The sequence below is a fragment of the Macaca fascicularis genome, chromosome 8, assembly GCF_037993035.2.
Source record: "Macaca fascicularis isolate 582-1 chromosome 8, T2T-MFA8v1.1".
Classification (NCBI taxonomy): domain Eukaryota; kingdom Metazoa; phylum Chordata; class Mammalia; order Primates; family Cercopithecidae; genus Macaca; species Macaca fascicularis.
In genome coordinates this window covers 80034572-80059633 of record NC_088382.1, presented here as the reverse complement: position 1 = coordinate 80059633, position 25062 = coordinate 80034572, and the positions used below count along the sequence as shown (strand labels likewise).

The following is a 25062-nucleotide window of genomic DNA, read 5'->3' as shown; positions in this document are numbered from 1 at the left end:
CTGTATTTGATACCTCCCTCTTTTGTTAGAATTGAGTGGCTAAACTAACTAAAAAATGGTCTTATAATTGCTCTAACAATGCGTTAGGAAAATGGATCTCCCAGTTATTGCTAAGCTAGTTGTCTCTGAGAAGAATAAAATAAAATGTCACTTCATTCTGTTCTTCCTAACTTGAGAAATAAATCCAATCAAAAAACATCTATTATGGATGTTACATTTGCTGCAAGTTGCAGAAATCTTAGCATATCCAACCTCTGCATGGGGAAGAATTGTATGTAAGATAAAAATGTAAGCCATCCTGCTTTAAGTGTAACTCATTATCAGATGTACGCCATGTATTTCATTTGATTTGCCAGTGTAGGTGAAAGGAATAGTTGTGGTCAAGGATTCAAAGTCCAATGACTGAGGAAACTAACTTATGTTTTCCACCTGCACGTCAAGAAAAATCGTTCATACTACTTTCTGCACTAGAAAGCAATCCTAGCATGCACTATCTGATTTTAAATATCTGCCACGTAGATTGGTTATATTTAAAAGAATATCTGTAAAATCTAGAATAAATTCCAGTTTAGCTTCATAGAAGAAAAGTATTAAGTGTGAAATAGTGGTGATACTTAGCTTATGTTAATGCTTGAATTTTGGTTTTTTTAATGGAAGAGAAACCTTGAAAACATTTTTTATGACTTCTGTGGATAGGCACAGTGGCTCTCTCCTGTAATCCCAGCACTTTGGGAAGCTGAGGCGGGGGAATTACTTGAGCTCAGAGACCATCCTGGGCAACAAAATGAGACCCCCATCTCTAAAAAAAAAAAAAAAAACCAAAAAATTAGCCAGACATGGTGGTGCATGCCTGTGGTCCCAGCTGCTAAAGAGGCTAAGGTGGCAGGATCACTTAAGCCCAGGAGATCAAGGCTATGAGGATGAATGTTTGTGCTGCTGCATGCCAGTCTGGGTGACAGAGCAAGACCCTTTCTCAGAAAAAAAAAAAAAAAAAAAAATCATAGCTTCTGTATAATTAGACTAATAGTGCTGTCTTTGGGGGCAACCAGTTTTTATCCTGCTTCCCTACCTTTGTCACCTAACCTGGCAAATGACTGGGAAAGCCATTGTCATCCAAAATTGAAAGTCCAAACAGAAAAAAAGGACCACTTAAATTGAAAAGGCAGTGCTTAGTTCATGGTTACTTCAAGCTTACTTTGCTTCTCTCTCCCCACCCCTGTGTTCTTTTAAAGATTAAAAAAAAAAAAAGAAAATCCTGAAAGGAAATGACCATTTATTAAATACTGATTGGGTGCAAATTTGCATTACATTATATGCCAGTTTTTTTCCCTTTTGTTGTTGTTATTTCTTAGGGATTTTTGACGATAAAACCTAGACCTGGACCGTAAGTCATAGTCTATTCATAATTAATTGGAAATCTACATTCTCATAATTAATTGAATGATAAGCATAAAATAGAGGAGAATTTATAAATTGCCAATGAATCACAATGCTGAACGAGAGCTTTCTTTCTAATTCAGCCATCTCTTTTTATAGATGAAGAAATTGAGGACCAAAATATTAAATTACTTGTCCTTTGGTAACTTAATTTTTTAAAAGATGATCAATTATATGTTAGGCCTGAGGTATGCATGAATCTACCTATTTTATTTGGCTGTGGTGCCTTATGGCAGTTAGGTCAATGATTGCAAATGGGCTTGTGGTGTCTACTCTAAAGAGTAGGTAAACTCTTCTGTTTGTCAACTACAGCCTGGCAGTGAGCTGGACAACTTGGAGGAGATTTTGGATGATTTGCAGAATAGTCAATTACCACAGCTATTCCCAGACACGAGGCCAGGCGCCCCTGCTGGATCAGTTGACAAGCAAGCCATCATCAATGACCTCATGCAACTCACAGCTGAAAACAGCCCTGTCACACCTGTTGGAGCCCAGAAAACAGCACTGCGAATTTCACAGAGCAGTGAGTATGAGAAATGACTGGTTATGCCAAGAAATTTCCATATAATCACTATCAAAAACAGGGATTATTGAAGTCTGATGCAACCAGCTTAGTCACTTTAAGGTTTTTGTGATCAAATAGCACCATCTACTGTCTTGGTCTTTTGAAACAGTATTCAAAATGGATCCTCCTGAGCATGGTTCTCTCACATTCTCTTGTGGGTTAATTTAATCAGCACTGGACAGGGAGACTGACCTACATTGATGAAGTTCTTCAACTGATTGTCATATTTCCCTTCATTTCAGTGACTACCTTCAGACATGGAGTTTATCCTGGATTTTTTGTGTTTAATAGACAATGAAATACTGAAATATAGAACATTTGGGAGCTATGCTGACTTTTTTAGGGATAATACACTATTTTAAAATATTCTACTCTCCCAAACTGCTCAGCTGGAAGTAACAAAAAATAAATTTGAAAAAAAATAATAAAATATTCTACTCAAAGTATTTATTATACATGAAAGGGCTACACACATTAAAAATCTTGCCCTATCTTAGGCATCTTCATATAAACATCACTTGACGTGGAACTTTATGTTTCTAAATGTATTCTAAGTTAAATTGTCTGTTAGGAAAAACATCTTTTATCTTTTCATTTTAAAGTTTTGTAAGCTTAAGATAAACTCGTTATTTACTGTGAACACTCAGTTTACAAACTTGATTAATACCTGAAGTTGTCTGATAGTTTTGAATGGAAGAAAGTATCTGTTATGTAGCAAGGCCATAATTTATGAAAGATAGATAACCTCTTCAGCGTTAAATTGGCAAAACAATGATTTTTGCTTTTCAGATACAATTTGAGCCAATACCTGGCGTTTGTTCTCAGATCAAAAATGGCAACCATCAGTCAAATCATAGAACGTCTTTAATTACTAGGTCTTTTCTCAAGTGATTTCTGACCATTCTGAAATAGGAAAAATGAAAGATGAGTTTGGGCTGGGCATGGTTGCAGGCGCCTGTAATCCCAGTTGCTCGGGAGGCTGAGGCAGGAGAATTGGTTGAACCCAGGAGGTGGAGGTTGCAGCGGTCTGAGATTGCGCCACTGTACTCCAGCCTGGGGGACAGAGCAAGACTCCATCTCAAAAACACACACACACACACACACACAAGAAAGATTTGCATGTGACTTCTCAAACCTCACTCTTTCTTAGGCAATGGAGAGTTAATTGTGGATCATGGGAGATCATGAAGTCAAAGAGTTGAGAACTGGGTAAGAAACACTAGACAGGCTGGGCACGGTTGCACATGCTTGTAATCCCAGCTCTTGGGGAGGTCGAGGCAGGTGGATCACCTGAGGTCAGGAGTTCGAGACCAGCCTGGCCAACATGGTGAAACCCTATCTCTACTAGAAATACAAAAAATTTGCTGGGCATGATGGTGGGCGCCTATAATCCCAGCTACTCGGGAGGCTGAGGCAGGAGAATCGCTTGAACCCAGAAGTTGGAGGTTGCAGTGAGCTAAGATCCTGCCATTACACTCCAGCCTGGACAACCAGAGCGAAACTCAGTCTCAAAAAAAAAAGAAACACACTAGGCAGTCTATGCTTATTAGCCCTAGGGGAGGTAATGAAGGACTATGTAGAATTCACCGTTTCTCTTCTTTCTGTAGCTCCTGATGGTATTTAAATTATTGATGGCAACCTGATAACCAAACCTGAGGAAGTCATGATTAAGCATGCACATAATTTCCATTCTCAGCCCTGATTTTTAAAAATATTTTATTTTTGTCATTGATGGTTAAGAATTTTTTCTTTTAAATATGCTATTTCAGACTGTTTATATAATTCAGGAAAAATAAAGTACTTGATATTATGTAATAAGTTGCTATAATTTGTAATATCTTAGTATTTTAAATTTAATAATGTTAACAAATTATAGGTTGTCAACGTGATGCTGGTCTAGTCCTTAGTACACAATAAATTCTTGTCAACTAGCTATAAAAATCGTATCAAATCCAAATGTGTCTAGAATTTAAAGAAGCTGTACTTTGAAAAGTAAGCAGGGCCCTACAGTTTTAATTTAATACTGCTTTAGGCAACAGAGTTCACACTTAAATTTTTAAACTTCTAATGAGAGTAACCACTTTTAATCTAATTCTAATCCTAGGAAAGCCCAGTTAAGAAGTGATACTCTCCAAACCACATATGTATAGGTTTGGTGATGTATGTAAGAGATGTTTATAGCTTCATAGCTGTGAGAAAGCAGTACTCCTAAGTTTGAATATTATAACATGAAAAAAATTGGTTTAATTAGCAAATACAGTTACATATTTGAAATTACTATTGGGAGCCAGACATGGTGGCTCATGCCTGTAATCCCAGCACTTTGGGAGGCCAAGGCAAGAGGATCACTTGAGGCAAGAAGTTTGAGACCACCTTAGGCAATATAGTGTGACACTGTCTCTACAAAACAATTTTAAAATTAGCCAGGCCTGGTGGTACTTACCTGTAGTCCTAGCTACTCAGAAGGCTGAGGCAAGAAGATCTCTTAAACCCAGGAGTTAAAAGCTGTAGTTAACTACGACTGTGCTGCTACACTCCAGCTGGGGCAACAGAGCAAGACCGTGTATTTAAAAAAAGAAAGAAAAAAAAAAAAAAGAGGCCGGGCACAGTAGCTCAGGCCTGTAATCCCAGCACTTTGGGAGGCGGAAGCAGGCGGGTCACAAGGTCAAGAGATCGAGAACATCCCGGCCAACATGGTGAAACCCCGTCTCTACTAAAAATACAAAAATTAGATGGGCGTGGTGGCGCGACTATAGTCCCAGCTAGGCGAGCGGCTAAGGCAAGAGAATCATTTGAACCCTAGAGGCAGCGGTTGCAGTGAGCCGAGATCGCGCCACTGCACTCAAGTCTCGTGACAGAGAAAGACTCCGTCTCAAAAAAAAAAAAAAATTAGCCAAGCGTGGTAGTGCACACCTGTAATCCAGCTACTCGGGAGACTGAGGCAGGAGAATCTCTTGAACCTGGGAGGTGGAGATTGTACTGAGCCGAGATTGCGCCATTGCACTCCAGCTTGGGCAAGGAGAGCAAAACTCTGTCTCAGAATAAAAAAAAAGAGAGAGAGAGAGAGAATGAATGAATGAATGAATGAATGAATGAATGAATGAATGAATATTACTATTGGTGAGGAAGGTATATGGTAAATAATATATATGTGTTTGTTTTGTTTTATTTTGTTTTGCAAGATCGTCAAGAATTAGAGACCGGTTGATTAGATCACACATCTATGCTTTGGGGTGCTGCATGTGTTTTTTGTCTGTGATTTTGTCTTTTGTCTAGGTAGTTGGTCTCTGACGTGCATACTTTTGTCATTTTACAGACATTGTCCCTAAACACTACTGTTAATATTATTTTCCATTATCCTATATTAACCTTCAATTTTCATTTGTTTTCTCCTTAGCTTTTAATAACCCACGACCAGGGCAACTGGGCAGGTTATTGCCAAACCAGAATTTACCACTTGACATCACATTGCAAAGCCCAACTGGTGCTGGACCTTTCCCACCAATCAGAAACAGTAGTCCCTACTCAGTGATACCTCAGCCAGGAATGATGGGTAATCAAGGGATGATAGGAAATCAAGGAAATTTAGGGAACAATAGCACAGGTAAGGGCTCAAATGCACTGTTACTTTATTGGTGGGTTATTTAATGGTATATTTATCCACATTAAACTAGTAGAATTTTTCAAGTGAACTTTTTATGTTAGAAAACATCTGAAAGTGAGAAAATTCTACAGATTTTCACTGTGAGAATGGCATATGGGAAAGCCTTTCCAGTGAGCTAACCATTTAATTCTGTGATTGTTACTTTTATGAGGTTTCCAACCATTAATCCTATAGCTGAGACTTATTTCACTTCTATCCCAGTTACTGTTCTAGGCATTGCAGGGTATATATAAAATTATTCCAGGGATAATTTACTGATACCCCCAAAACTTCTTATGGATTGATTATTTGTGTTTGGAGAATTTCAGAATAAGAGCTTAAAATTCAACCAACCTTTTATACTTCTAGGTGATAAAATTCTTATTCCAAAAAGTACTAATTAAAAATAAAGAACTTTAAACAGTAATATGCCTGGCCTAATAGCTTTCAGATATGGTCCCTGGCTCCCTTTTGAAGATGTAGGAAGTTGCTTGTGATCAGGTATGGGCATTGATCTGCTCTAATTTCAGGTGTCCAGCAATTTGCGTAGGCACATTTCCTAGGTAATAGTCACTATCTCAGTGGCCATTATATTCCCAAGCTTACATCCAGTTCAGATTGGAAGTCGTTGCAGTAGCGTTGATTGCTGTTGCCACCACATCCACATCCTGTACCCTGTAACATATTTTTATTATGGATATAGCAGGATGCTGGGTTTTCTAATGCAGAGCTGCTCACAGTTTATAGCTTGCTTTCTTAGTCTCAATGAGTCACTAGAAACAAAGGCATAGAAAGAAATCTTTTAAGAAGAATTTATAGTGGTAGGTGTTTTAACTCTTGGTATTTTATTTTTAGTCAAGCCTGTATCCCTGTATACATACTGAGTGCCGTTTAGACAGTTAACTGAATATAAGAATTCAATTTAAGGGGAAGACATAGATTTTTAACTTTCTGTTGTTTGTAAGGAATTCATGGGAACTGTGAACTGTGCTGTATTAAGGTAACTTATTCCTTCAACAAATATTTATTGGGTGCCTGCCACGTGTGTCGTTCACTGACTGCTTCACTAATTATATAGTCAGTCATATTCATTTCATTAAATATTCAGTAAATAAAGATTAATTTAAAATTTAAGATAAATAAAATATTGATCTATGTAAAGTTCTATAAGAGAAAAAGGAGCCATGACTTACTAAGGCTTACCAGCAAAATATAAGAAGATATGAGTTCTTCTAGGAATCTTCTGCAGGAATTTGAGAATAGGCCTGTATTAAAATCCCAGCAGCTGAGAGAGCACTGGTGTCCAGGCTGTGAAGATCATACAATATCCTCACGCTATTTAAAAAAACATAGACTGGTCCAGGCATGGTGGCTCACCCCTGTAATCCCAGCACTTTGGGAGGCCGAGGCAGGTGGATGACGAGGTCAGAAGTTCGAGACCATCCTGACAAACATGGTGAAACCTCATCTCTACTAAAAATACAAAAATTAAATGGGCATGGTGGCATGTACCTGTAATCCCAGCTACTCAGGATGCTGAGGCAGGAGAATCGCTTGAACTCAGGGGGCGGAGGTTGTAGTGAGCCAAGATCGCGCCACTGCACTCCAGCCTGGACGACAGAGCGAGAATCCATCTCAAAAAACACAGATTGAGAGGGACTTTCCCAGTTATCATTGCAGTACTATTGTTGAATTATGGATCATTCTCTTTTTTGCTTTCTAGACTTTCTATAAACTTGTCATATTACTTAGATAACAGATTTTTTAAAAAATAAAATCCCTTTTTCCCATAATATTTTTCTATAGTTCAAATCTAATTTTAAAATGTTTTTTAAAATATGTGTTAATAGAATACCCTTCTAACTTTTTATTTTAGTTTTGAGACAGAGTCTTACTTTGTCACCCAGGCTGGAGTGCAGTGGCGCAATCACGGCTCAACACAGCCTCAACCTCCCAGACTCAAGTAATCCTCCCGCCTCAGCCTCCCGAGTAACTGGGACTACAGGCATCTGCCACCACGCCCAGCTAATTTTTATATTTTTTATAGAGACAAGGCTTCGCCATGTTGCCCAGGCTGACCTCGAATTCCTGGGCTCAAACAGTCTGCCCACCTCAGCCTCCCTAAGTGCTGGGATTACAGACATGAGCCACCGTGCCTGGCCTCTTAACTTTTTAAAATCTAACTGACTGCCTTTCACCCTTAATCATCGTCACAGCACATTCTCATTTCAGAAGTGAAGAAACGCCCACAATGCATGTTCATTTGTTAAATATACCCCATTTTTAGTTGTTTATCGTAATTAAAGAAAATGAAAGCAGCCATATATTTGAAAGCAGTACCTTTATGTATCCATCATTAAACACTTCAAAATGAAGAGACCTCATTTGAAGAGTTCCCCCTTTAGAATATCAAGTCTTAGCAAATGTTTGACCATTATCAGCATCCTGGGGGCCAGGCCAGGACAGCGCAAACACAGTCCTGCTTAGGAGCATTACGCTCTTATGTGTGGTCAGATAACTCTTAACACCTCAAAAAGGAAGGGATTTTTACAAATCTGTCCTAACCCATTCTAGGTCTGTATAGTCAGGAATACAGTGGATACAAGGCAAGGAACTCCCTTGTCTTGGCTATGAAGAACTACAGTAATTATCAGAAAGATCTATAATTTCTCCATTACTTAGAGGCTACTCTTGGTCAGTTTTGAAGTATACCCTGAAGGAGACTTGAGGATAAAGTCTCATGTAGACTTCAAGATATCTTCTATGATTATCGTTTATAATGAGAGTATTGATTATCAGTTTTTACCTTGTTCCTCTTAGCCTCTACCTCCCTTTTGGAAAGTAAAGCATTGACGTGTATATCAGCTAATGTGATTCACTTCCTGAGGAAGGAAGTTGGGGTTATCCACACGCCACGGCACCTGTTTCTAAGTACAAATGGGAACAATTTTAACAGCTTTTCTGAACTGTAAAGAGTGGCAAGTCCATGTTATGAAAACTGTGTAGTAATTGCCAATTCTTATTTCTTAGCCAAGGGCCCACATCTGGCCAATGAGAACATTAGCTATTGGATAAGTGTGAATTACAGAATGATTATTTTGTAGGCTAAGATCATCTGGTGTTCATACATGCTAAATATGTTTTCAGTTACTGCATCTCTCAGTTTTCTTTGGCTTGCATGCAGGAATGATTGGTAGCAGTGCTTCTCGGCCTACCATGCCATCTGGAGAATGGGCACCACAGAGTTCGGCTGTGAGAGTCACCTGTGCTGCTACCACCAGTGCCATGAACCGGCCAGTCCAAGGAGGTATGATTCGGAACCCAGCGGCCAGCATCCCCATGAGGCCCAGCAGCCAGCCTGGCCAAAGACAGACGCTTCAGTCTCAGGTCATGAATATAGGTAAGGCGGCTCTAGTGCTGTTTGCTTTTAACTTTTATGCTCTCTTAGACAAGAGGATCAGCTCCATAAGTTCTTTCAAGACATGCTTCTTATGTGCATTTTAGATAATCCTCCCCTGAAGCTGCCATAAGTGAGATTTTGCTGGAACTCTGTATGGAATCAGAATCTCAAAGGTTATATAAGAGAACCAACTACCTTTGAGATGTTTTATTTTTATTAAATTACCTAATTTCAACTTTGGGGGAGAAGTGAATTATAACGTCACACTATTAATAAAGAAATAGGCAGGGCGCAGTGGCTCACGCTTGTAATCCCAGCACTTTGGGAGGCCAAGGTAGGAGTATCACTTGAGGTCAGTAGTTCGAGACCAGCCTGGCCAACATGGTGAAACCCCATCTCTACTAAAATTACAAAAATTAGCTGGGCGTGGTGGTCGGCACCTGTAATCCCAACTACTCAGAATGCTGAGGCAGGAGAATCACTTGAACCCAGGAGGTGGAGGGTGCCTTGAGCCAAGATGACACCACTGCAGTCAAGCCTGGGCAACAGAGCAAGACTCCATCTCAGAAAGAAATAATAATAATAGTTCGGTGGTACAGCAGTGGTTTCTAATGCTGTGTGATCATCAGAACAACATTGGGAACTTAAAATGGAGATTCCTGGGCCACCACCTAGATTGGTAAATCAGACTCTCCCAGGCCCTCACTGAAGGTTACAAGGTCTTACAGAACATCTCACAGAATGTGAGGATTGCTAGAATTCTATTTGGAGACAGTTCACATATTATTAAAATTGATGGTCTGATACATTATATGATACCATTTATATGAAATGTCCCCAGAATGACAAATCTGTAGAGACAGAAAGTAAAGTAGTGGTTACCTAGGGCCGGGAGTTGAGGGGAGGGGCTCAGATAGGAAGTGGGGAGTGACTCCTAATGAGTAATGGGTTTCTTTTTGGTGGAATGAAAGTGTTCTGAAGTTGATTGTGGTGATGGTTGTATAACTCTGAATATACTAAAACTCATTGTACACTTTAAATAGGTGAAGTGTATGTTATATGAATTATCTTTCAATAAAGCTGTTATATTTTAAAAATCAGTGGTCTGTACAACTCATACTTGAGATTATGTCCTTTATCATTGCCATGTTAGCCCTCCTCTTGTACATTAGCATAATTCCAATAAGTTAATGTTTATGTTCTTTTCATATACTTAGATACTGCACAATGAGGAAGAGCTAAATAATTCAAAAAAAGATGCCAGGCACTGTGGGAGGCTGAGGCAGGCAGATCACCTGAGGTCAGGAGTTCAAAACCAGCCTGGCCAACATGGTGAAACCCCATATCTACTAAAAATACAAAAGTTAGCCAGGCGTGGTGGCACACACCTGTAGTCCCAGCTACTCAGGAGGCTGAATCAGGGGAATTGCTTAAACCTGGGAGGCAGAGGTTGCAGTGAGCTGTGATCACACCAGTACTCCAGCCTGGGCAACAGAGTGAGACTCCTTCTCAAAAAAAAAAAAAAAAAAAAAAGATGCCAGGGTTGTTTTGACAAGACAAAGTGTAGAACAAAGTATAGAATTTTCATCCTAACTTGGCATTAGTTTTCTTACCTATTTAATTGTTCAGTATATTTTGGCTTACTGTTTCTCAGAGATGGCATTTACATTGCCTTACTACATTGAATGTACTTAATGAGTGGTTCTCAAACATAAATTTGTATAATTTGACAGCATGAAAAACGCTAAAAACCGATTTCTATGCAAAATTAAATGAGAAATTTAAAAATATTTATTGATTAAAAATCATAATAGTACCTTATATCCAGAAATGTAATTTATTCTCAGTCTTCATTGAAGAGCATCTGGCTCTTGAGCTGGAAATACAGTTCTATAAGCTTTATTGTATAGCTGAGTTTCTCTGATTTTTAGTAAATTCCAAAAGCCATGAATTCAACAGAAAATTATCTTTTGGAATGGAATACAGGTCTACAGATAATGATGATAATATATATATATATATTTTTTTTTTTTTTTTTGAGACGGAGTCTTGCTCAGTCGACTGCCCAGGCTGGAGTGCGGTGGCACGATCTCGGCTCACTGCAAGCTCCGCCTCCCAGGTTCATGCCATTCTCCTGCCTCAGCCTCCCAAGTAGCTGGGACTACAGGCACCCGCCACTATGCCCGGCTAATTTTTTTGTATTTTTAGTAGAGACGGGGTTTCACCAGGTTAGCCAGGATGGTCTCGATCTCCTGACCTCGTGATCCGCTCGTCTCGGCCTCCCAAAGTGCTGGGATTACAGGCGTGAGCCACTGCGCCCGGCCGATAATATAATTTTTAAAAGCTCATCTCATCCATTGGCTTTAAAGCCTTTCAAGAACTTCGGAGAAAGAGCATGTGTGGGTTGTCTGGGCCTCCTTTCTGCTCTGCTCTTGCTCTGGTAAGGGAGCCAGCTGAAGTACAGTTAGTTGACGTTCAGGAGCCAGCAGTCTCGACATGCTTCCTAGAAACATGGTCCAGCACCCTGATTCCCAGTCAGGAAGTGTCTGCAAGGCCCAAACTATTTTCATACTAATCCTAAAACACTGTTGCCTTCTTCACTCTTACTATCGCCCAAGCGTATGGTAGAGTTTTCCAGAAATTTTACATGCTATATGATATCACAGCAGGTGAAATGCAAAAACAAGATTTCACTCTATTCCATTAACCCAGGCATTAAAGCTATTTGGAGAAATGTAAAACAATGCCAATAAAAGAATTTTTTTAATTTTGCATTCAAAAATCTTATTTATTCCACTTACTTGGATCTAGAAAAAAAATCTTTTATATTAACATATAATTCATTTATTGTGATTTTTAAATGAATCTACATTTCTCAATTTCAATTTCCAATATAGTAAATATCAATAAGATGTAACGCACACGAACAAAAACTTTTTGAGTATTTAGAGTCTTAAATGCTAAAGGTTTAGAACTGCTTGTCTAGATATTCTCTGAAATGGCCTTCATATTTACTGACTTCTATTTCAGAATCAGAATTTTATCTTCTTATTTTCACCTAGTTAATTATTACTGCTTCTGTGTTTTCCCTTTTTCATAAACCAGACATTTCACTTTATATTACATAGCAGAAATAAATGCTTCCTTGATTAAAGATGTAAGATTTTTTTCTTCTCCGTTTCTAGGGCCATCTGAATTAGAGATGAACATGGGGGGACCTCAGTATAGCCAGCAACAAGCTCCTCCAAATCAGACTGCCCCATGGCCTGAAAGCATCCTGCCTATAGACCAGGCATCTTTTGCCAGCCAAAACAGGTGAGTCCTGAGCACCTAGGGTAGCCAGTTATTTTATACCTGTCCAGAAATTAATCTTTTCCTTTTGAGTAGCTGGTGCCTGACCAGTTTTGGTTTATTTGGACTATATTATCTACTACGCAGTGCACGAAGGGGAGGGGTGAATCCAGAAATCAGTATGACCTAGGACATGCCTTTAAAGAAGTTACAAATTAGATGGAAAATAAAATATGTATGCTGATAACTGTAATATTGAGGTAGTGTGCAGTATAAAAATCATAAGCCACGTTTCAGAAGATTATCCAACCAGGATGCTTGGAGAAGGCTTCAGAGTCTTGAAGAAAAGGTCTGATTTCAGATGGCAGAGATGACAGGAAGCCAGTTCAGCTGGTAAAAGCTGCACATCACAGACCCAGAGTAAGGACTGCTGTGAGTAGAATTGAGGCATTGGGTGACAGAGGAAGAATCTCAGGCAGGCGGCGTGGCTCATCCCAAACTGGCTGCCAAGGGCAGTGGGAGACGCGTGCTGTGTAGACAGGGAAGCGCGCCCCAGGTAGATAGCCATTGCTGTTGATCTCGGAACTGCTGTCATACTTGGAGATGGTGGTTTCTCACAGTCCCTCTTGTTCTTTGATTCTGATTTCATGATGTCAGTGAATGGTAGGCTATTTCTAGATATGTTTATTTGATATGTTAGAAACCCACCCATTTCCATGGAAAGTTAAATATAACACAGGACAAATGTATAATAATTAAATCCACCACCTGATAGTTGTTTTTGGATGAAATGTCAAAGATTAATTTTTAGGAAGAACTAGGCCCAAAATTAGGATTTTTAGTGTTGCCCAAATAGGAGGAGAGCGCTGTTAAAACAAAAATGGAGCCGGGCGCGGTGGCTCACACCTGTAATCCTAGCACTTTGGGAGGTTGAGACGGGTAGATCACCTGAGGTTGGGAGTTTGAGACCAGCCTGACCAACATGGAGAAACCCTGTCTCTACTAAAAATACAAAAAATTAGCCAGGTATGGTGGCGCATGCCTGTAATCCCAGATACTCGGGAAGCTGAGACAGGAGAATCACTTGAACCTGGAAGGCAGAGGTTGCAGTGAGCCGAGATCGCACCATTGCACTCCAGCCTGGGCAACAGGAGCGAAACTCCATCTCAAAAAAAAAAAAAAAAAGGAAGCAAGTCCAGAATTATACTTGGTCCAGTAATAGAGTCAGCATGTTAAGTTTGCTGTGCAAGTGTCTGTGACTCAGCACTGCCCTAGCATGTCGTTTCCGTTGCCATCAGTTAGGTTTTTTGCATAAGCACTGTGTGGACAAAACAAAACATTTTCATTACCTTTAAAGTTATTTCAGTTTTTCTAGCCACTCTCACATTTTTATTTTAAATAATTCAGTGTGGAAGAAACTTACGACCAGCTTTATGGTAATCTTATTGTCATAGAAATTCAGAAGTAATGGGTAATAAAAGTTCTAACTATGTCTCTCTTTTGAAATAAAAGAAGAGCAGTGCTTTTTAAAAATCCCCTTTATAAGCATCACAGTTAATGTTTAGGAACAGGCTTTTTAATGTTTGATGAATCCAGCCTTAGTTTATGTACACATTTCAAAAAGATAGTAGTTTAGCCCTTAAATCTGTAACATTCACATATTCATTTATTTATAGCTAATTTCCACTTTTAGTTCCATTATGGGTTTTTTTTTTCCTTCATTCATCTGGTATATAAAAGAGTTCTTTATAATATACTCAAAATTTATAGATGACTTTTTAAAGATTTCTGTTGGTTTTATTAAAGGGGTTTTCTCTTGAAATACAATAGCTGTCTTTCATGAAGGACTTCCTTTTGCATTAAGTTCACAATTTTTGTTTTGATACAGAGTCTCACTTTGCTGCCCAGGCTGGAGTGCAGTGGCGTGATCTCGGCTCACTGCAACCTCCACCTCCTGGGTTCAAGTGATTCTTCTGCCTCAGCCTCCCAAGTAGCTGGGATTACAGGTGCCCGGCTAATTTTTGTATTTATGGTAGAGACAGGCTTTTGTCATGTTGGCCAGGCTGGTCTCGAACCCCTGACCTCAGGTAATCCACCTGCCTCAGCCTCCCAAAGTGCTGGGATTACAGGTGTGAGCCACCGTGCCAGGCCTAAGTTCACAATTTTAATTTGACTTTCTCCTGTTTGAAATGTATCTGTAAGTAAGGTTTCTTTTGTTGACTATTTCTCATCATTCAGTAGCTGCTGCTTTTTTGCAGAATTTTGAAAATACTTTTGAAAAGTGAAGAAATGGTAATGTTATGGTTTCTCAAACAGATGCTGAGAATTTGACCTAATTCTCCTTCTTATTCCCATACTTAATGACCTACTAGTCCATAAATAAACATGTAGACTTTAAGGTATGGGATTTCTATTGATATCAGGATCTCTTCTCTGCTTGTTTATTACCTATTATTTTGCACCAGCCTGGGGCCTGTGTTATTTTTCCCTTTATTACTCTGAATTCCATTCTCGTCTTAATATTATATTTATTGTATTTATCTGTCAGATACTATCCAGGTTGTAACTGTATATAATTGCCCAAAATGTAGGAAAATAATTTCTTCATTGTGTTAGTGGCCATTTATAAAGTTGGGATTGGGAGTCTGGATCAGTATTTTTTTCTGTTAGCAAGCATATTATGACATCTCTAAGGGAAGTGATACCACTCATGATATGCCCAAATTTGTAACACCAAGCCACAAGACAGTATGTATTTCTGAATATAAAAGTGGTTTTTAATGTATTGTAGCTCAGTCAAATCAGGAACCTTTTGTTTTCATCCACTAGAAACTTACTGCACGTATACTGTGTTTATGTTCAAGCACTGAGCCAAAAAGAGGTAGAGGATGCAATGCTTGCCCCTTGTGAGCATGGTGTGAAGTTGTGTTTTTAACATAAATTGTTAGTATCAATTCAGCATAGCACAGTAAGTGGTTTAATGCTGAGAGGAGAAAGCGGGGCGGTCTGTGAGGAGATGGGTGGCGCCCCAATGGAAAGTAGACCCTCAGCTGGAGAAGCGTAGGGAAGGATGGGGTAAATGACAAGGTCTTGGTTTTCTGGTGGTATGTGTAGCATCTTTTGGAGAAAGATCAGCTGCCCCTGATAGCTGGGGCTCACAGGGAAGGCATGAACATTAAGTTTCGGAAGGTTAGGCGTTATCAAAGGCATGTGTCCTTGAATTCTACCACCACTACCACCGCATTCCAGGGGCATTTTCCTGGGAGAGCTGAAGAACCACATAAGAATTCTGAGGAGGGCCTGTTTGCTCAGTAAAGTGTGCTTTGGGAATGGGAACCTGAGAGCATCGTATTAGAATCAGAGATATCATGCAAGCAGGAAAGTTGTTGGCAAAGTGTCCTGAGAGTCCCAGCTTGTGTTGAAGAGGGCCTTGACCAAAATGGGACAGCCTGGATGCACTGTTTTAACTTTTTAATCTCTGCGTTCATTTGGGGTTTTTTTAATTGAAAAAGAAAAGCATGTAACAAAAAGTGATTTTATGATGTAGGAAATTGTTTAAATTCAAATGATTGTTTTAGTTGTTTGTTAACACGCATTTGGCTGTATTGCTGGTCTGTCAGGGTGGAGTGGTCTTACAAAGGCACGAGACAGTGCCTGCCTCCTTCTGACAGTGGGTTTCTGCCAGATGTGAGGCTGGAAAGTCTGCTTGTGCCACCTGCATGCATTAGATTTCACACGAGCCTGCCATCACTGAATACATTTGGGATGGGAGGGTTGCATATGAATGCAGCTTCCAAAGAAACAAGTTGAAAATGACAAAATCTAGGCAAAGAAAATCCTTTAATGCCTAACTTAACTAGTATTTTTAGGAAATGAGGTCGCTGCCTAAGAGAATTTGGTAAATAGCTGACATTACTCTTGACTAACTTGAACTGTTTCATGGAACTCCTGCCACATTCATGTTTGTTGGCCTCTCCTCATTGAGGAATCTCCTTCCCTCTTTGCTATCATGGCAGACAGTTCAGTGGTTTCTCCCTCTCCTGACTGCTTTTCTGCATCTGCTTCTTCCTCCCCCTCCCTAAGTGTAGCAGTAGTGGAGCAGTCTGATCACGTTTGGTTTAAGAAAGTTCTAGGAGAGTGTGGGCTATAGAGAAGCAGGAGGAAAGAGTCAGCAAGCTCCCAGCATGTGTAACTTTGTGAAGCCCAGTAGTGACAAGAAAGGGGCAGGAGTGGGAAGAGCACCTGCCTCTCAGGGGTCTGGGTGGGTCCCTTAGAAATACAAGGAGCTCCTGCAGCCAGGAAGTCAGGGAAACAGGTGAGGAGTGGCCTCCAGGGACCCTCAGCTGGACAATTTCCAAGTTACTAGAGGTGAGTAGATAGAATACATTGTTATTAATGCATTCCTTTATGACCATTTGAAATTAATTATTGGTTTCAGTGCTAGTACTTCAGTGTTTCAGGATTCTAAGCCAAAATAGCATATTAGAGCATTTAAAAACCACATGGCGTATTGAACTGTGTTAATAGGTAACTTCATTTCTTGATAAGTTTATTCTCACTTGCTTAAGAATGAGTTTGCTCATCTATAAACTTTTTGTTTGTTTTTTAATCTGTAAAAGTTTATTTTCTCCAAAACATCATGTAGTGACTCTAAGAGTACAAAATAGACTTTTGGTAAAGTACAAATACCATTTTCCATTTTAGTATTCAGGCAACTCAGAAGCTCTTTTTTAAAAGCCTCCTCTAGGCTAGATGTGGTGGCTCACGCCTGTTATCCCAGCACTTGGGAGGCCAAGGTGGGAGGATTGCTTGAGTCCAGGAGTTCAAGACCAGCCTGGGCAATGTAGCAAGACCCCGTCTCTACAAAAAATTTATAAAAATTAGCCAAGCTTGGTGGCACACATCACATCTGTAGTCCCAGCTACTCAGGAGACTGAGGTAGAAGGATTCCTTTAGCCCAGGAGTTCAAGGATGTAGTGTGCAATAATTGTGCCTGTGAAAAGCTACTGCACTCCAGCCTGGGCAACATCATGAAACCCTGTCTACCAGAAAAAAAAAATGCAGCAGCCAGTTGTGGTGGCATACACCTATAGTCCTAGCTACTCAGGAGGGTGAGGCCAGAGGATCACTTGAGCCCAGTGAGCCATGGTGGCATCACTACACACACTCACACACACACACACACACACACCCCTCCTCTACTCTGACAGTTAATTTAAATGTATAGGAGTTGTATGTACCATGTAATCTAGAGTTTAGTGTTCTGATTTTATCACCAATTATCTTATATAATAACAAATATAATTTGCATGTTCATGATCCACTTTCCTTATGTACCTAATGCAGGAAGGCTAACAGATACGCTTCTTGAGGGTTTTAATGTTTTCAGGCCAGGTGTGGTAACCCACACCTGTTATCCCAGCACTTAGGGAGACCGAAGTGGGTGGATCACTTGAGCTCAGGAGTTCGAGACCAGCCTGAGTAACATGGCGAAACACCATCTCTACAAAAAATACAAAAAATTAGCCAGGCGTGGTGGTGCGTGCCTGTAGTCCCAGCTACTTGGATGCTGAAGTGGGAGGATCACCTAAGCCCGGGAGGTCGAGGCTGCAGTAAGCCATGATCATACCACTGCACTCCAGCCTGGGCAATGAAGTGAGACCCTGTCTCAGAGAAAAATACATGTTTTCAAGGCCTGCTTGTGCATGACTAAGAAATTTCCTATCAGCCCAGCCAAATTTAATCTAGCTGCAGCTGAGTTCAAGAAAATTAATGCAGCTCTGATGCCTCTAGTTCTCTGTCTCTCCCAAGTGGGTCATCACAGCTTCCTGTAGAGTAAGAATCTTAAGTCAATCAGTGATTCCTACTAAAGTGCAGAAAAGTCCTTTGGTTGCTTCAATGCCAAGTAAATATTTACATGCTTGAGCAGTCAGTGTAGGTTGGTGAGCCCTGGACTTGCACAGATCCATGTGGACCTCACCTCACCAAGCCTCAGCTTTGCAAGCCGTGAAGTGAGACCAATAGAAATAAAAATCATACCTTAAATGTCTAGATTTGTGTCTGGCCTGTATTGGGCACTGAATAAAGTGTATCAAATATTTCAGACTATCCTTTCGTTCTGTTGAGTTGGTACGGTAGTTTGTTGCAACGACCCTGGAAGTCAATTGATACTTTCACCTTTGAGATAAAAAATTTGTTCTCTAATCAACTAGCTTTTCCACTGGCCCAAGATAACATTTCTATCTTTACAGGCAGCCGTTTGGCAGTTCTCCAGATGACTTGCTGTGTCCACATCCTGCAGCTGAGTCTCCGAGTGATGAGGGAGCTCTTTTGGACCAGCTCTATCTGGCCTTGCGGAATTTTGATGGCCTGGAGGAGATTGACAGAGCCTTGGGAATACCTGAACTGGTCAGCCAGGTATGCGCAGAAGGGCAGCAGGTGGGGGCCAAGCGTTCTCATGGGCACAGAGGTGTCCGTTTGCTGTTTACAGTTACTCCACAGTCTGCTTTTTAGAATATACTGTTTTTTTACCTCAAAACAGGCTGGCCCTGTAAACTTTTGCCTGAGAATGGAGAGCACTGAGAATGAGCTTTGCATACAGTTCAAGTTAGCAGAAAGACACAAACTCAAGTCCAGTTCACCTGGTGTCCATCCTTGCTGATAGGGAAGGACACACAAGATACAGAGAAACCACAAACAGCACATTGCTGCCTTGTGACCTAGGACGCTTCCCCTGGGCTTCCAGCCGGTGTGAGTGTCTGTAGTCGTAACCACTGCATTCATTTCACACCTGTGGGCCAGTGATAGGAAGCTGTTTGTGCTAAAAGAATGGTTTAGCCCACTATAATTTTGGGGATATTTAAGCGCAAATGGGAATATAAAAAAGTTAACTAATCTTAGTGAGCTTATTTAGCTTTCTTCTTCCAAGTAATTAGTTGATTACTATAAAAAAGTAAGTCCCTGCTTTTAGAGTACCTGATAGCAATGATATAATAAATAACCTAACACAGTCCCTTGAAAGAACAAAACACTATCTGAAGTGGCTGCACAGCTAACTTTGTGTGAAGCAGTGCAGCCTGGCTTACTGTGTAAAGAGTAACCCAGAAAAACCATCTCATTCTAGTTACTGTTTTCCTCCTTGCTTAGCATGAATCATCTTTATTTCTTACTGTCAAAAAGTACCTGCCAGTGTCCAGTCTACTACTTGGCCATATGACGTGTCATCATCTTTCTGAGAGAAAGGCGATGCAGAGTCATTGGAGAATTCTCTGAAACATTAAAATTAGTCTTATCATAATTCCCACAGTTGAGCAGACACAGGTGGGAGTTATGACTTATCAATTCATATTGAAAACAGCAGAATGGAAAGAAATGACTTGAGGTTACATGATATAACCTAAAATAAATTAAGAAAGGAAAATGGAGTTTAAATATTTCCTGTGTGACTGGTTTGCTTTGTCTTCAGTGATAGTTAGAATTTAGCACTCAGTACTATTTTATCCTTGAGTTTGTCTAAGTGACATTTTAAAATGTGATCTGTGGAGTTGCTGAGTGACTTGTAATGTTATCAAAACAGGTGTCGTGTCATTTAATATTTTTAGTCCGTTTTTCACTCATTTCTGTTATTTCTATTTTGTTTCATCAAATCCACCATCATTATAACATTGTCATGAAACTGAATTATAGAAATATGATTATTAGGTAGAGTTGAGGGAAGTATAGAATGCAAATTATTCATATTCATGTTTAAGTTCTGAGATAGTCTTGTGTGTGTAGTTAGAGCAGTAATTCAGCAATGAATGGTTTCCTCTGCTTAGGCTCCATCCCCATGTTTAGAATTAACACAGGGAGGGCAGTGGGCCCCTGGCTATCACAGGCTGGCCCTAGGGCTGTGCTGATCAGAGCTCAGGGCTCCGGGCGGCTCCAGCACTACATGGGTAGACGGTTTTCAAGAAGGCCTAGGACACCACTGAGCTAAAGAAAACTTGAGGCCAGGCGCGTTGGCTCACTCCTGTAATCCCAGCACTTTGAGAGGTCGAGGTGGGTGGATCACGAGGTCAAGAGATCAAGACCATCCTGGCCAACGTGGTGAAACCCCCGTCTCTACTAAAAATACAAAAATTAGCTGGGCATGGTGGCACGCGCCTGTAATCCCAGCTACTCAGGAGGCTGAGGCAGGAGAATTGCTCGAACCGGGGAATCGGTGGTTGCAGTGAGCCGAGATCGCGCCACTGCACTCCAGCCTGACAACAAAGCAAGACTTTGCCTCAAAAAAAAAACAAAAAAAACAAAAAACGGAAAGCTTGAAAGACTTTATTTGTTGCTAGAGCCTTTTCTTCCTGTACACCATTAAGTTTGTAGCAGTTACTCCTAGAAGTAGAAGGAAAAGGAGAATCAGCCAGGTCCACCTTTCCCCTCGGCACATAAACATTCAGGGCCACCTCAGTCTGAGGTGTCCTGGAGCCCGGGGAAGTTCTGGGTTTGTTCGCCTGTCCCATTCTGACCCAGGTAGATAGGTTAGCCCTAAGAAGTCAGGAGTAGCTGGGCGCCGTGGCTCACGCCTGTATTCCCAGCACTTTGGGAGGCTGTGACGGGCAGATCACCTGAGGTTGGGAGTTCGAGACCAGCCTGACTAACATGGAGAAACCCTGTCTTTACTAAAAGTACAAAATTAGCTGGGCGTAGTGGCACATGCCTTTAATCCCAGCTGCTCGGGAGGCTGAGGCAGGAGAATCACTTGAACCTGGGAGACGGAGGTTGCGGTGAGCCGAGATCACACCATTACACTCCAGCCTGGACAACAAGAGCAAAACGCCGTCTCAAAAAAAAAAAAAGTCAGGAGTGACAGACACATAAACCATGTCTAGTAGGTAATGAGAGGATGATGGCAAAATGTGGGGCATGTAGGGAATCCTGACAGGCACAGAAAACAGTTAAGTAGGTAATAGGCAGCGCGTCACACTGGTGAGAAGCTCAGATCCCAAATCACAAACTGAAATGGACCCCCACCACATACTAGCTGAATAGGGCTTGTTGCAATTCACTTCATATCTTTAAGTCTCATTTTTGTTAGCTATAAAATCAGGATAATGATGGTCAGTACCCCACACTGCATCTGCTGATTCCAGTCAGGTGCCAGAGAGGTTATCTAATCAAAATGAACTCTACAGGTATGAATAATCAATCAAAAAACATAACACTGCCGGGGGATATTTGCATGTGAAAGTCCAGGCCAATATGATTGGTGGAGTGGGTAGGAGGCATTCTGTAGTCCTGGCGCATTTTTCCCCTTCCCTTGGAAGAAGTGCTGCTGGGAGTCCAGTGTGACCCCCGCTTCTGTCCTTGTGTAACCGGAACTGTGAGCAGAGCCATTTTCTAGAAAGATAAGTGGAGTCAAGCTAAAGGTACTTTTGTGTAGTAAGTGTAATATTAAAAAGTATAAAAAGCTTCAAATGGATGACAGTGAGAGAAAACAGCCTCATACTGACTCTGCTGTTTTTATGGTTTAATTTATTTGTTTGTTATTTGGGACTTTCTCTGCAGAGCCAAGCAGTAGATCCAGAACAGTTCTCAAGTCAGGATTCCAACATCATGCTGGAGCAGAAGGCGCCTGTTTTCCCACAGCAGTATGCGTCTCAGGCACAAATGGCCCAGGGTAGCTATTCTCCCATGCAAGATCCAAACTTTCACACCATGGGACAGCGACCTAGTTATGCCACACTCCGTATGCAGCCCAGACCGGGCCTCAGGCCCACGGGCCTAGTGCAGAACCAGCCAAATCAACTGAGACTTCAACTTCAGCATCGCCTCCAAGCACAGCAGGTCTGTTCTTCAGTGGCACCTGGGAAGCTAGGGGTGCTGGGTGGAGGATGTGGGGAAGATGATGTGAGATGGCACAGCTGTCCAACAACGTACAGATACTGGGTTGGGGAGGGCAGTTACTTGGGAAACTTAAAGTAAAATGTATTCTGTTCTTAAAATGTATTCATCCTGTTTGTATGTATTTAGAATCGCCAGCCACTTATGAATCAAATCAGCAATGTTTCCAATGTGAACTTGACTCTGAGGCCTGGAGTACCAACACAGGTAAGGCAGCATACCAGCTATTATCATTGTATGCATGCAGCTACTTTTGTCATTTCTTCCTCTCTGAAGAAAGTTAACTTAGTAGATGTGGATCCAGATCAGCACACTGGCCCTGTACTGTCACCCAGTTACCTACTAGTATGTTACATTTTTCCCTTCTAATCACTGCCATTTTTATTGCCAGGTACAGTCAATTCTTGTTATTCTAAGAAGTTGTGCTACATAAAGTTACTGCAAACACTGAATTAGAGAACACTAAACTATTGCTCTTAGGAGGAATACAGGGTTGAGTTCCTGCAAACCTCTGGTCACAACATTGTCATCATCCAGTCAACACATAACCTTGTTTTTTGTGTGTTTCTGTTTAAAGAACTCACTGTAACTCAGGCCTGAATGGTGCTTGCTTATCTGGCACACCTATTTTCTCCAGAAGGCACATCATCACCTCTTGCGCTTAGGAACACTAGAGAGCACTGCAGTACCATGCCTGGGAGCCAGTTTAAGCAACAAAATCACCAACAGGAAAAGCAAAAAATGCAAAAATCTTGGCACCAAATAGACCACAAAGAGGACACTCGTTTACAGTATGACAGCTGAAACCAGAAGGCAAAGTGTTGCCTTGTTCAACCTCAGCTGGAAATGTGCACATTGCATATCTGAAATGTTTTACCACTGTGCTCATGTCTACGAATGACCATGACAGTGGCATGAGTATTGATTTGGGGGTTACAAATAAATTTTACTGAGTAGGCAACTTCAGAAATGTGGAATTCATAAATGAGGATCAATGGTATCTTAGCAGCCTGATGCCTCTCGCTGACAGCAAGCACCAGGAACCCTTCCCTTCATCCATCCCGCCTTTCCTCCCTATCCACCCTCCACCTCTGACTTGGTCTCTGTGCATTCTTATCAGGCACTCTCCCCACTCTCCCCCTTTTCCTTCTGCCTCTGTTCAGCCTTTTCTGAAGTGCACCACGTCACTTTTTGTCCCAGTGATTTTATTTCTCTATAGACTTCAAAGTCCCTTGAATGAGACGCTATGCTACCATCCTCAGGGTTTATATTACAGTCTTCTTATAGAAAGGACTGTGTTCTTTTGAGATCCTTTAGTTAATTGTGTCCTTACAAAATGATATAATTGATATTAGCATCAAACTTAACTCTGCTAAGTCATAGCAAAGCTTCAGAATAATCGTGTCTTTAGAACTTAGAAGCTCACGTTCTCAATCACCAGTTGTTCAACTGAGTTATTCCTTTCATGTAATTTTTTTCCAAATAATTTTACAGATGATAGTACCATTTGTTAGCCGGTCTATAATATTCACTTTGTTTTTTAATATGTGTCTGTCCCAAACATTTTCCTCCATGTATCACCCCTGATTTCAGGCACCTATTAATGCACAGATGCTGGCCCAGAGACAGAGGGAAATTCTGAACCAGCATCTTCGACAGAGACAGATGCATCAGCAACAGCAAGTTCAGCAACGAACTTTGATGATGAGAGGACAAGGGTTGAATATAACACCAAGCATGGTGGCTCCTAGTGGTATGCCAGCAACTATGAGCAACCCTCGGATTCCCCAGGCAAATGCACAGCAGTTTCCATTTCCTCCAAACTACGGTACTGGACTTACATCCCCACCACCTTTCACCAGTCCTTTCTCCCCAGTGTCCCCCAGTGTTGGGTCACAGCTCCTCTCTCACAGCTCTTTGCATGGCTCCCAGATGAATCTGGCTAACCAGGGAATGATAGGAAACCTGGGAGGACAGTTGGGGCCTGTGAGGAGTCCCCAAGTCCAGCACAGTACCTTCCAGGCCCTCAGCTCAGGTACCTCCTTTTCTCTGAGTGCAGGTCTTACTTTAAGAATGACCGAAGTAAGTGTGTGTGCATAGACGGTGTCTATCTTGTGTGAGAGTGTGTATGGATGTATCTGTGTCAATGTCTACAAGTGCATATATATTTTTATTTATATATTTGAAAGCCTCTGAGCCTGACTCAAACAAATCAATAGATACAAAATGTAAAAAGACCTCTATAAATTTAAATATTATAGACATTCTGTGACTTTTGAAAAATACTTTACAGATTATACCAGATCTTTAATGAATAGGTAATTCTTGTGGGAGACCTCTTAGTTCTCTTCTTATTGATTTGTTTAATGTCAGTCTTAAGAGATACCAGTGTGTAATGTCATCAACGTTAATATTTGTGTGCATGTCATGTTCAGTTAATGGTTGAATTATTGATAAAGTAAGTGCTTACATTAATGTTAATATTCAAAATGACTTTCCCTACCCATTGCCAATTATCCGTAAATAACTGTGAAGTCTGCTGCCGAAATCCAAGTCTCCTGTTTCTTTAAAGAACAGAAAGATAATGTGCAGCTTTTTTCTATGTGATCGTAAGCTTTTCTTTTGTGGCTAATTTAAATATTAATTAAATATGCATGTTTTACAAGTTTTCTATGCAAAAGTGTACTTAATACCATCCTCAAAATACTCTAAGAAGTTGCCTCCTTCATTTCCCAGCTCCTTTCTCTATTTCCTTCTTGATGATTTAGAAAAGTCTGCTAAAAGTTCTCTTTCCTTTTAGTTTAAATTGTTTGCCTCGAAACTGAACAAGAAGCATACGTTTAATTT

General features: G+C 40.7%; 1 protein-coding gene across 50 annotated transcripts in view; it reads left to right on the top strand.

Moving 5' to 3' along the window:
* Positions 1–25062, top strand: part of NCOA2 (nuclear receptor coactivator 2) — a 295480-nt gene that overhangs the window by 254722 nt on the left and 15696 nt on the right. For 21 of the 50 annotated variants that reach the window (XM_073998949.1, XM_073998954.1, XM_073998948.1 and 18 more), the window contains 8 exons: positions 1750–1960; positions 5400–5606; positions 8830–9045; positions 12231–12360; positions 18588–18753; positions 21880–22158; positions 22345–22422; positions 23809–24250. In XM_073998949.1, the coding sequence (XP_073855050.1) occupies positions 1750–1960; positions 5400–5606; positions 8830–9045; positions 12231–12360; positions 18588–18753; positions 21880–22158; positions 22345–22422; positions 23809–24250 (1729 nt within the window). The remainder of the gene's footprint in view (positions 1–1749; positions 1961–5399; positions 5607–8829; positions 9046–12230; positions 12361–18587; positions 18754–21879; positions 22159–22344; positions 22423–23808; positions 24251–25062) is intronic. The other 29 variants (XM_045398369.2, XM_065519342.1, XM_065519353.2 and 26 more) reach the window with 3 other exon arrangements.